The sequence below is a fragment of the Eulemur rufifrons genome, chromosome 23 (genome assembly GCF_041146395.1).
Source record: "Eulemur rufifrons isolate Redbay chromosome 23, OSU_ERuf_1, whole genome shotgun sequence".
NCBI lineage: Eukaryota > Metazoa > Chordata > Mammalia > Primates > Lemuridae > Eulemur > Eulemur rufifrons.
This window is the reverse complement of record NC_091005.1, coordinates 21,330,219-21,343,154: the sequence shown is the minus strand read 5'-3', so window position 1 is coordinate 21,343,154 and position 12,936 is coordinate 21,330,219. Positions and strand designations below refer to the sequence as shown.

Below are 12,936 nucleotides of genomic sequence, written 5' to 3'. Positions count from 1 at the left end.
AAATCATATAGAAATCATGTGGACGTGTTGAGCTGTCATTTGGACATTTGGGGGGTCTTTACTTACCTTGGCAACTTGTCAACTACAGCTCCTTGCTTGGGTTCCTGTCAATCCATCTTAATTCTCTGGCCTTTTTCCTCATCTTGTTTTGTCTGCATTTCTGCTGCACAGTCTAAACACCACTGCTCTGCACATCCAGACTATGGCGCGTGTACTGACTGTGTTATCCTGAGGCGTTCTAGGACAAAATCTACTTTTCAAGTTCAATCTCCCAGATCAAAGCTATTGTATAGTTTCTTGAGCAGTCTTAGGTTAAATCCAGTATCCACTGCAATAAGTAAAAATAGAACCATCTTCCTCTTTTCCTATGTTAACAAAACTACTGGGAAAGAAGAATTAGGTTAAGAGAGACTTGACTTCCACCAGCAGTTTGCAAACCGGGAGACACACAGCCTTGGGTACAAAATGAAGGTGCGCTCTGAGAGAACAAAGAAAGGGGCTATTTTTACAGAGAAAGTCTCTGCCCGGGTTCCTACTCTGGTCCACTTATGCAAATCAGGGATGCAAACGGGTCTCGTTCTGATTGGTCAATGCTTGGTTATTGGTTCATCTGTTGGTTAGGTCCACGAGGCAAAATGGGGTTTTCCAGCAGCCAGTGATTGAGGTGGTGTGAACAGGAACAGAGATATCCATGTCCTGAAATTAGGCGAGCTTGTGGGTTTTTTGAGCAAGCAGAGTACGTGCGTGACCTCTAGTCGGCAAATGGCCACTTGGCTCTGAGTTGAATGTAGGCCCTGTGGGACACTCGGGATGCATCTCGAAGGACTGGCTCTTTCAGGTTCACACCGAGGAGCTGAGAACCATTAGGAGTTTTGGGTTTTTTTTACATCCGAGTTTTGCCACTGGGCATTGCTGCCTTTGCCCTAAAAATAAGGGAATTAATACCTAAAGTCCTTCCTAATTCTATCATTTTAGCACGGCTAATTTGCCTGCACTCATTATTATTAGAAATTCAGAATGGTGAACAGTTCTTTCTGTCCCTGGTTTCAATCAGACTTGCTCTGGATCCTGGCCTTTCTAGTGTCAAAGTTTAAAAAAAAAACAAAAAAATGAATTTCAATTTATACATTGCAAAAGTTGCTGACAGTAAAAGAAACTCTAAAGAGGTTTTTTTTTTTTTTTTTTTAATTTACATAAGACTATGAGGACTCAACCTCTGCTAACATATACTTTCTAAACAACATCATTTCTTAGAGGGTTGAATGGCCCGGCTTGCTACTGCATTTAAGCAATGCTGGAAGTTCCATCCCAGCAACTAGCCCATCTTTAATCTGGGCACCATTGCCATTTTGGGCTGAATCACTCTCTGTGGTCCTGTGCATGGTGGGATGTTTAGCAGCATCCCTGACCTGAGCCAGTAAATGCCTCAGAGATAGAGAGATGCAGTGGCTACTGTCCCCTGGAGCAGGATGCTCCACAGCAGTGGGTCCAGTTTGAAAATGGCGTCCCGCTGCAGCAGCTTGGATCACAGTGTGGCTGCTTTTCTGGAGTATTGCAGCCATGTGAACTCCAGGCAGCTTTCTAAAGTGGGCTCATGGCCTGTGAGGACTGCAGAATTCTCCAGCAGCAGTGACTGCAGGTGTCTGTGCTGTTAATGGGAACTTTTGAGATTGGGGGCTCCTGCTTTCCTTTTCCCCACAGGGAGAAAGAAGTCCCTCTTGGTTTTGAGCTGATCCTGACTGGGCAGAGGCAGGGTGTTCCATTCCCTTCTCTACGCAGCCATCAGTCTCCGTGCTCTGCAGGTTCTCAACCCCTCCCCTGTTGTTCTCCAGCACTTTCCTTCAGATACTCTAATCAAAGTGTATTTGTTTATTCATTCCTTTGGTCCTTTTTTTGTGGGGGTGTCTTGCTGATGTCACCTGGAATGTCCTTTCTAGGAAAATTGTTAGCATATTTTCATGAACAAATGAAATGAAATCATGTCATCATGCGACTTTCAGAAGACAAGTTTGTGAAAAGGCAACAAAATACATCACATTATGAAAAGGTCAAAGAATTCACAAAAAAAGGTAGAATTCTAGCGTTTCTTTAATCACTGAATTTCAGTTTTTACAAAGAATCAGTTCAGGTAACTAAGGTTTTGAAGGGGAAACAGTTCTTGTACACGAAAGACTATTACATGCTCCATTTTTCTGCAAATATATTGGATAGATTAACAAACATTGTCACAGAAACAAAATGGTATTTTTTTTTTAAAGCCACAGATCACTGCACATATATTTACAAAAAGCCACAAACATGCATTTCTCCTTTATTTGGAGGACTTAAATAGATGTTTGAACATTAAGGCAGTGACAGTTCTAAAACATAATGAAATTCTAAGTTAAGGCTTTATGTTTGTTTTGAAACCCACATTCATGGGCAACTATGACCGAACTTTTATCTACTAGGTTGAATTCATCTGCCTAGGATATGTTATTTATCCATTACCAACACTTCTTTTGTGTCAGATGTATGGGATAGGAATTACTAGCAAAACCATTAATTTACTTTAATGAATCATTAGGTTTTATTTTGAGGAGTTAGCCTTCAACAGCACACGTGTGCTTTTTTTTGTTTTTTTTTTTTTGTAAACTTAGAGAACTTACAGGCTGCACTGATGCTTACCTGCCTGAAAGTTGGCCAAGAATTAAGAATTCAGGATTTCCCAAATACAGAAACCCCCCAAAGCATACTTGATCGTGCTCCCATCTGAAAACATGGTAAATGTTCTTATTGAAATAGGTTCACCTTTGTTTTCTTTGATGAAGACTGTGGTATTATTCTTTTAAAAAATAAAGCAACAAAATGCAGAATACCGTATTTTAGATGGATCTGTTCTATAATTGCTAGCCTCAAGGCACAGACAATATCCTTGCTAGACGAATGTCTTTTCTTATTCAAGGGAAAGATAAACGAGTGGTGGACGGAAGAAAAATTCACTTTAAAATAATCGTAGATTACACTCTTGCCCTATCAAGCTTAGTAGAAGTGCAAAGTGTTGAAATCTAGGGGGGCGAGTGTCCTTTTCTCCTCTCACTTTTCTTAACACTGAGAGTGACAACACTCAGATCCAGCCTGTGGGTGCACTTCGGGAAACTGCTCCAGGACTCCACCCCGGCCTGCTGTGGAAAGCAGACAGATGATCACAGAGTACGCTCCAGGATGAACTAATAGGCAACCCCGTGTTTCCACGGTTTGGATGACTTACTCTTATTTAGCAGGATCATTATTTACACTATGCTTGCTGCTCTTTCTTGAGGCAGTAATTTTACAGCAACAAACCTCTTATGAGGAAAGCACCGCACACTAACATTTGTATCAATAAGAGCTCATGTAGAGAAGGGATAGCATTGGCTACATGAAAACTACCTAAAAAGCTAAAGACAGCTGTAGTTTTCCTGGGTATTTTCAAGTTGGAAAAGAGATGTCAAAGCAGAAGAAACTGCAGGCAGCAGGAGTCTAAAACCACAGAAGCACGGTTTAAATCTGATGGCGGCAGCATCAGATTTCTTTAGATATTACTATCGAGAAACAGAAATTTCTAACAAGCACTGTCAAAAATATTTTCTATGCAATTTAAGTATGTTACACGCGACTAAAATGTTTTGAAGATTTCAGAAGTTTGTACCCTAGTACCTGGTAAGCTTGGCTTCAGCTAAATGGCTCTATAGGTTTTATGGTTGTCAAATACATTTTTTTTTTTTTAAAAGATGGAAAGACTAGCTGTAAAAGGGCAAATGTAGGCAACACGAAAACAATTATTTTTAGATCAACATCTTACACTTTATAATACACTCACATTTATACACACATTTCATGTTTACAAGTACAAAAGGCAAGAACTGCAAAGAATCGAATCAACTGCATCATTGACTACATTCAACAGAATTGATACTGTTGTCCCTGTTCCCCATTTTCCAAATCCAGAAAGAAATGGTAAATGCCATCCCATACACGGAGTCCACTTTTAGAAGTTGGAGACTCTGTGTAGTTCAGCACACGTCTGGGTCTCTACCGAGCTGAACTGAGACTCCATCGTGTTCCAGGCCAAATCAGCCAGAAGAAAGTCATCCATTGCTGTCTGAGTTTCATTGCTGGTGAAGAACAAGCTCCCCAGGGTTTCAAAACCAGAACTCATGGTCTGTGTTTCTGCACTGTTCAACTGAACTTTACTTTCTAGAGCAGGTACGTTTTTAGCAGTGCAAATTCCTTCGGTTTGGGTCTCTGTGTCAGATGAATCAGTACTCATGGAAAAGCTGGAGTGTTTCAGAATATTTCCCAGAGGCAGATGAGGGCTACTGTCTAAAAAGAAGTTTAAGTCTGTCTGTGTCTGCGTGTCAAACATCTCAAGGCCCAAGAAGTTAGAATTTCCCCTACATCCATAGGACTGAGCAGAGGTGTCTGCGAGTAAGAAGTCAGTTTGGGTCTCTATGTCCAGCGATTCCAAGACTGGTTCAGTGTTCATCGTGCTAAGTTCACTCTCTTCAGTTTGAGTCTGGATATTTGAAGCTAAAAAGAACTCTTCGATATCAAAATCTATTCCGGGATTCTGGGCTGGGCCAGATGGGAGCTGGGTGTCAGGTCCAGGATTCGTGTCAGACAAAAGACTACGATTATCCAATGTGTGACCAGGCAGATTATTTGACAAGATGTTTTCTAAATCGCTTAATAAATCCATGGTTTGGGTCTGATTATCTGTCATGTTCTGTGAAGGAGGCATACCATTCTGTGCACTGAAGTTTATAATTGGTGCAGATTTCTCAATATCTTGATTTAAAGTCTTAGGGTCATTCTGCGGCAACAAACCATGAGTTACTGTCTCTGCTACTAAACTGCTGCTTATAATATTGTCTGTAGCAACACTGTATGATGAATGAACACTCTCAAAAATGTCTCCGCACATTCCAGCTTGGTCCATCTGCATGTGGTCATCAGTTGGACTCTGCATCCCATTGGTTTGAGTTTCCCTGGAGATCCCACCCGACTGGAAACAAGCATCTGTAAACGCATCAGTCTGAGCAGCAATAGACGACGTTACCTTAGAGCTAGGCAAAAACGTTTGAGTGTGGACACTAATGGGAAGGGACACTTGAGAATCAAATGACAAATCAGTCTGGGAACAAGACGACACAGAGGAATCGGGGCTAGCCCACTGTGTAGAAGGTATAAAGTTTTCTGAGACATAGGACAGATCTGTCTGTACATTGATGGAAGAAATGCTGTTCTTTTGACATGCGTTCCCAAGTTCTTGTAAAGGAGTAGATGGACTTTTCCCCAAATTCACTTGAACACCTGTACTAACTGGCTCAATTTTGGAAAGAGGTAGGCTCTCCTTAAGAGAGTAGGCCTCTGAATCTAGGCCAACGATCAGGGTTCCTATTGACAAGGGCAGTAAGTGCACAGCCCCTGTGGCAGAGCCCTGGTCGACACCTAACACCACAGGCTGGGCCGAGGAGTCGGCCGTAGGCACAAAGACAGGCATAGGAGACAACTGCATCACAGGTAGTTTAACCAAAGCCACTTTGGGCTTTGGTAAAAGCAACTTCTGAGGATATTTTGGAGGTGTGGTAAGTGTCTGCTTTCTGGCATTAGAGCCGCAAGAATCTTCGAAAGGTGTTTCTAGCTTTATTTCTGGAGCTTCTAATTCTTGCGTGTCTGGTCTAGGGATTGGTTGGTTGCTCAAGGATTCAACGGTCTTATTGGACAACTTCTGGTTTTGCAGGCAGTTTTCCATCTTCCTTTTCTTACTAGGTGGATCCCTGAAAACAATGACAGAGCAAAAAGAAAACCAATCTTAAAACGCAGCTTTCTTCGACTGTGACACTGTATCTTTGCTTACTCACAAATGCCATTTCCCCCATCTATAGCAGAGGTCACATTCAACCCAGGGAAGATAAATTCCTTCTCTTGCAACTCTGGGAATTAGGCTTATTATGGTAGGTGATTGTTCAGAAACATGCAAAGAGGGACCGGGAAGGAGGAAATATACCTTTTTTTGTTGTTGTTAAGCTCTGAGTACTAGAACTCAACTTAAAATTTTTAAGCAAAAAGAAGCTAAAAGATTTACATACTGCAAGTTTTGTCACTTCTAAAGCAGGAAGCTATTATACTAAATATAAGTTTGACCTTTACGGCTTCATGATAAAACTTACTCGTCAGCAATCTGATATCCCTCTAATAGAAAATGCTGGAAGTGGAGACTTTAACATGGGAATAAGGAGGGACCCTGAAAAAGGGTTGGCAGAAAAAAAGGAAGAACAACTGGGTCAAGATTTCAGGCCCAGATGTGGGTCCTCTGCTAGTACTGCTGCCATTTCTAGCAGCTCCCTTCTTCCATGACCCATATTTTCTCCGTGAGTCTTGTTTTCTCCCAGCACTACTGGCCCTCCAGGATGTTTCATTTGAAACTCTTTCCATAGCTACTGACTTCTGTGCCATCAGTTCTTTCCCTTCACCTGTGTTCTGCAGGGATCTCATGGCCAGTTCGGTAGATGTGGGACTGCAGTGCGGTTCTGCTGGCGTAGGGACAGCCACACGTGCACTGGAAGGTCTTGCCGCAGTCCTCCGCGTGCCTCCTCAAGTCCCACTCCGTACCGTAGGAGTTGCTGCACTTACTGCATTTATGCTTCTTCTCAGCGTGCATTTTCATAAAGTGCTAGGAAGAAGACAGGAGGCACAGAGATGAGGAACGGCAACTGTTCAACACATTTCAAAACCACCAACCTACCCAAATTAACAGTGATTTCACAGGTATCAAATACAGCAGTCCAAGAGAATTTAAAAGCAGGCAAACTGTAGTTTATCGTGTGCCTCTTCTTGTCACTTTTGCTCTGTGCAAACCGAGGAGACTTTAGGAAACAATGCACGGTACGCAGCGTTTAGACTTCGATCTACAAGTAAATGCTGCAGGCAGAAAACAATGTCTTTGCAATGCTCTTCTCAGGACACCTCCAGCAGACCTCCAGGGAAACATTCCAGATGCCTCTTTCCTGTCACTGGGCCATCCCTCCCCTTAAGATCCCGCCAACACTCTTCTTTTCCTGGATTCTGCAAGTTCTTATCCCCTGGGAGAACAGTTCTTAGTGCCTTTGTGCTCTGCCCTTGGAGGTGACTCACCCAAGAGGTCTGCAAGCACACACTTTCTCATTCTTTGCTGAACTGGTCTGCTTTCCTTTCTCTCTGAATCCACTTGTAGACACGTTCCCTCCAGAACGAGCCGTGTGTCTCTCCACTCGCATCACACCAGCTGGGAGATGCTTGGGCATCTGCTCTCAGGAGCAGTTTTCTACCCGATTCTGTAGGTATGTCCACTAACTAGCATGCACGCTAGGTTTATATCATCTGCATTTCAACCTCAGAGAAGGATACTTAAGAGAAGTAAAATACCTGTTTTACGAGAGAGAATTGAGAAAACGGTCTGTCAGGGCCTCTAGGGCATCCTTCAATTGGACAACAGTAGAATTTCGGTACGGTTTTCAAATCTTTTCTTATTGTTGGATTTACTATGCCGTCCTGCAAAAGGAAAATTACTTTAAATAATTCTTTTCAAAAAAAAAAACAATAGAACAGGCTGGGGTGGAAACAGGGAATGACTGAAATGGGCACATTTTAGGAAATTCTTTTAATTAATCTATACTTTTTCCATCTAGTGTTATCAGTGACAGAAAAAGAGTATGAGTGTGTTTGAGGAGATTAAATGAAATGCGGGGAGAATACTAAGGACTCTGAAATCCATCGTTCATTTGACTATTATCAAATTCCTTTTAGCCAATTTATCCCCCTTATCTGTTTCTAGGCTGTCAAATACTCCAAAAAACTGCTGATTGGATCACTACAAAATTCATGCTCACTTCTAACTCATCCTCAGTGATGCTCGGTGATCTTTTTGTTATCCCTTGCAAACTCCCTTGCATGCCCCAGAGTACAAGCTTGAGTCCCTCTGATGCCTTTTACTATCTCCCAGCCTTTCCTTTCCACTGTTCCTTAGGTCAAGTCCTCCTGACTCTCTGGACTGTGTCATTCACCTCTTAACTAATTTCTAGACCTTCAATCTCTTTTTCACTCAAACTTTATCAGATTCATCTTCAATCATGTCATTATCGCACTCAAGCATGTTTTTTCTTTAATTTTTAAAATTTTTTTGTAGAGACAGGATCTCACTGTGTTGCCCAGCTGATCCTGAACTCCTGATCTCAAGTGATCCTCCCACCTCAGCCTCCCGCAGAGCTGGGATTACAGGTGTGAGCCCACCTCTCATTATTCCTTTACCCTTAATGGAACTCCTTGTAATTTCCCAAACCTTTTCATGGGAAGGGATTTATTTGTATCTTACTGTTGCATTTGGGAGTATTCTGAACAGAGAAAATGTTCAGTAAAACTTGTGGCATTATACTGAATATGTTCAAGTGGCCTAAGCTAAAATGTTATCATGCCTTGGAGGTTAGTAACACCCTGTTGCCATTGTTACAGGCCATACCAAGGACCAGACACTGTCCATGCTCCTGCTTTCCGAGGGCCGGCTCCTCACCTTCCCCCAGCAGAGCAGTCCACCCAGTTTTGGGGCCTTGTTGTTATTTCTGTCCTGAGACAATATGCTCGAGGGTAGGATGGCAGAGTAAGAAATAGCAATGGCACAATAAAATAGGCACTGCAGTGAGAAGGTGGTATCTTTGTTCTGAAGTTGCCTATACATGGAGAATAAAACTTACCAGACTTTTGGTACTGTATCTTTTGTGTGCATAATTTAAAAAGCATACAAAAATCCTTCATGTTTATGAACTATTTTAAGTGACAGAATTTGAAAAAGAACCTATGAGAGGAAACAATCCAAAAACAAGATGAAAAAAATAGACAAAAGAAGAAAAAGGAAAAGGAAGGACACAACTGAAGAGTAGAGGGGAAAAGGAAAGGCCTGTAGGAGCCGTAGCAAAATTGGAAAACAGCATGTAGCTACTCTAGCAAGCTGACTGCCTTCACAGAAAGCATCCAAGACGGAAACCAATTTGCTTTGTCATCTCATTCTGAATTTAAAATTAGAAGTCTCTGCACAATATGGTCTACAGAGCAACTTGGAACCTTTCCTTTCCTTTTTAAAAAATGTTCTGGCAAATCATTAAAAGCAAACCCCTGGACTGAACATAATACAAAATCCTCCAAGCCATGTTTTGAAAATATAAATAATGCTTGATAAGAGGTTCTTAAGTGCCCTCTTGTCCCTTCCACTGCTTTCAAACATGAGGAACAAAAGAATCTCTAACAATCAAAAAATGCCTATGTACGCCTCCTCTCCCTTTCCCGGAATCATCGTAGCTTTCACGTCTCCATGAATCCCACTGTAGGCCAGGCTGGGCTATTTCCGGACTTCCTTATAGGACATGCAGTATGGACATACATCTTCAGGACCCACATAAAACCAAAGGGAAGCACACACTCCACAGCTGACAATTCAATTCCCCATTCCCACCCGTTGTCCTTTAGAAGGGTTTGTTCATCATTTATGCTAAGAAAGGAATATTTGGCTGGGGGAGGGGTGTTTTGTGAAGAAAGAGTAGAATAAAATAAGAACCACATAGCAAGTAATGGGGAAGGGAATCAATTATCATAATCTAGAAAATATATAAACAATGAAAGAAATTAGAATTATGCAAGTAGCTGTGACTAAGACAATAAAAATTTCCACCGAATATAAGAAAATCTGCCAATGAGATATACTCAGAGTAGCTTCAGGGCAAAACCCAAGGGAGCTTCCCAGCCAGCCCTCCTCCCAAAGCTTTTCTCTTCCCCACCCTCCTTCTAGTAGTTTGAGAAGTGTCAAGGATGATTCTTGAACTGAGGAGCCTTCTAGACAGGAACCAGACTGAGGGTACAGGCGCACCTTACTGAGGCACTACCCCACGGATACGGCTATGTTCTCACACAGACCACTTTCGTTAAAGAAAATGAACCTCCTTTCTACCAAGACAGCAGATCTCGAGACTGCTGGGCACCTTGGTTAGAAAGGCAGGACAAGACAGGACAGGGAAGCCTGCTTACTGAGAAGAAAGTAATGGAGCTGGGTGAGGTTTAATTCCTGCTAAAAAAAAAGGCTGCCCCAGTGACCTAGGAAGGAAACTTAGAAGAGTCCATCTTTCTGTTCTTCGATGTCTTCAGTTCAGAAAGAATCGTTGAGTGTACTGTGCTGTCTTCACGTAAGAGGAATCTGAAAAATGAACCTGACTAGAATTGAAATAATGATGTCAAACAGGTTCTAAGCAAGGGAGGACACTGACAGCCTGAAATGTAAAGTCCAAGTAAAGATCTGACTGTCAAAATTTATATTTGTCCAACATATTCTTCCTCCTTAGGCCTATTATATTTTATGTATCGGTATCTTGTGAATTCCTGGACTTTAGATATTTTAAAAACATAATTAGAAATAAACCTATTGTATACTAACCATTCCTGAAGAGTAAGTGGTACCTTTATGCTTAAAAGATGCTTATCAAGGTCTTGAGGGAGAGAGAGAGAGAGAGAGAGAGCTCCTAGCAGCAATTCCAGAGAAAAGAACAACATAAACTGTTAAATCCTTGTTAGAGTGATGTTCAGCCAACACCAAGGAGGGCCTGAGCAGCCTGGCAGCTTCGTGTGTGCTCAGAGATGTAACATCTGCAGTAGCCATCAGTGAGGGGACAATATGGGCGATGGCTGCTGTATACCAGCTACAGAGAACCAATGGCTTCGGCTGTAGAATCCCCACAAATATATAGTTCATGCACCCGTGACAGGATGTGGTCAAGGAAGGACTTAGTTAAAATTTAGTATGAAAGAAAAAACAATATATTGAAGACCATTTCCAGAGTTGCACTTGTGTGCTAAAAGCAACCCAAAACTCTTCTAAGGAACAATGTGGCCCCCTCTGCAGGGTCTTCCTTGGCACACCTCCAAATCCAATTCCTGACTGGGCTCCCTGATCTTCATGGGAAAGTTGGTACATTTTGGCTCAGCTGGTGGTAAAAGCGGATCATCCTTCATGGGCAACACTTTTATCTGTCCTACTAGAGACTATATAACCTCAAAGTTTCTGCTGTTAAATTCTTATCAGAAGCCTGATTCCCAGGAACTTTTTTCAAGGAGGGTTTACCTGATGGGCAGACAGAACATGAAATACTCTGGGTAATCTAAATTTACTTCTGAGTCAAATCAGACCATCAAAAGCTACATATTCACAAAATTGCTTTCAGTGACCTATACTTTTGAATTATGTCACTGCTGGCAGAGTGGTGTAGAGCGGTGGAAGGAAACTTCCTATTGTAATGACTGAGAAATGACTTAATAGGTCTGGGGTGGGGCCAGACATCTGGATTTTTAATAAGCTTCTCACAGATGTGCACCAAAGGTTGAAAATTACTGCCCCATTTAACACGAGGATGTGGAGGTGTTGTTCAGACTATTGTCATGTTATACTGTGTCCCTTCTTAAAGAAGAGCCATGGGAGAAAGTTCCCTTAAGTCGCATTCCTGAGCAAAGCCGATCTTACCGACACTGTGACAACTGTGACAGATGGTGCTTAGAGCCAAACCTGCAACAACTTTTAAAAAAATTTTATTTTCGACTGACACATAACTATTCATCTTTATGGGGTTCAGTGGGATGTTCTGATACATATATACATTGCGTAGTGATCAAATCAGGGTATGTAGCATGTCTGTTACCTCAAACATTTTTGCTTTCAGTGTGGGGAGAACATTCAAAATCCTCTCTTCCAGTTATTTTGAAATGTACAATACAACACACTGGGCAGGACCTAAGGGCGGTGTGGGTGTGGTGGAAGGAACACAGGCCTCATTCAGAACCAGAGGCCTGGGTTTAAATCCCCACGACACATAGGTTGCATAATCTGTCTCTCATCAGTGTAATGGGGCAACATATGTCCCTCTCCAAGTTGTGAGAACTAATCAGACAAAATGTGTAAAATGCCCGGGCCGGTGCCTGGCACGAAATTCAAGGCCAGCAAGGGCTGGCCTGTGGGAGCCTGACACCGAGTGCGTGACACAGTGCTTCCCCACCATCAGGTCTTCGTGTGCACTAGCTCTCCCTTCCCCCGGCCGGGACTCCGTACTCGTCGGCCCGTTTCGTGTGTTTGAAAGCCACCTACGACCGGGGGCGGGCGGCGGCGGGCAGGGTAGGTGCGGCGGCCGGCCCTCCATCCCCCCGGGGCCGGGCTCGCACGCCGCGCTGGGCGCTTTGTTGGAGCCAGGCCCGGCCGCCCCGGCCGCCGCCGCGTCGGGCTCACCTGCAGGCGGTGGCTCTTGACCAGGTGCATGTTGAGCGCGGGGCTGTTGGGCAGGATCTTGCCGCAGCCGCGCACGGTGCACAGGATGTTGGTCCGCACGGCCCGGGACAGCTCGCTCACCGACGGCTGGATCAGCTCCCGGGCCGGCGGCGCCGGGGCTGCGGGCCGCTGCATAGCCGCCGCAGGTCGCGGCCGGCTGCCCCTCAGCCGGGCTCCCGGGGACCCCCACGGGCCCGAGGCGGCGGCGGCTCCCCTCGCGGCCGCCGGGACGGCCGGGGCCCCCGCCGCCAGAGCCGCGGGACCCGCCGCCGCCGCCTCCGAAGCCGCCATAGCTCCCGCACGGCCGCCGGCCCCGCTCCCAGGCCCCGCCTCCGCCGCAGCCACTTCCGGCAGGGGGCGGGGCCGTCCGGCTTATTAGCATCCGGCGGGCCCAGACGCCGCCTGCCGGCCGCAGAGGGCGCGTCTCCGAGGGAGCCGACGTCAGGTGAGGCCGCGGGAGGCCAACCTTGACCAGCCACCAGTAGGTAAGAGGTATCGCCTCCCGCCCCCACGATTGGCCCATTCTTCGTCTTCCTGAGAACTTGACCGTAGGCAACAGTTGGAGAGAGGAAAAACCAAAGCGT

General features: G+C 44.3%; 1 protein-coding gene across 1 annotated transcript; it reads right to left on the bottom strand.

Moving 5' to 3' along the window:
* Positions 1–3,461: 3,461 nt before the first annotated feature.
* ATMIN (ATM interactor) lies at positions 3,462–12,643 on the bottom strand. Its single transcript, XM_069497794.1, has 4 exons — positions 12,314–12,643; positions 7,429–7,554; positions 6,498–6,697; positions 3,462–5,801 (listed from the first exon to the last, which is right to left on the bottom strand). Exons 1-4 carry the CDS (start codon positions 12,641–12,643, stop codon positions 4,010–4,012), a joined length of 2,448 nt encoding a protein of 815 aa, XP_069353895.1. The 3' UTR covers positions 3,462–4,009.
* Positions 12,644–12,936: the final 293 nt, after the last annotated feature.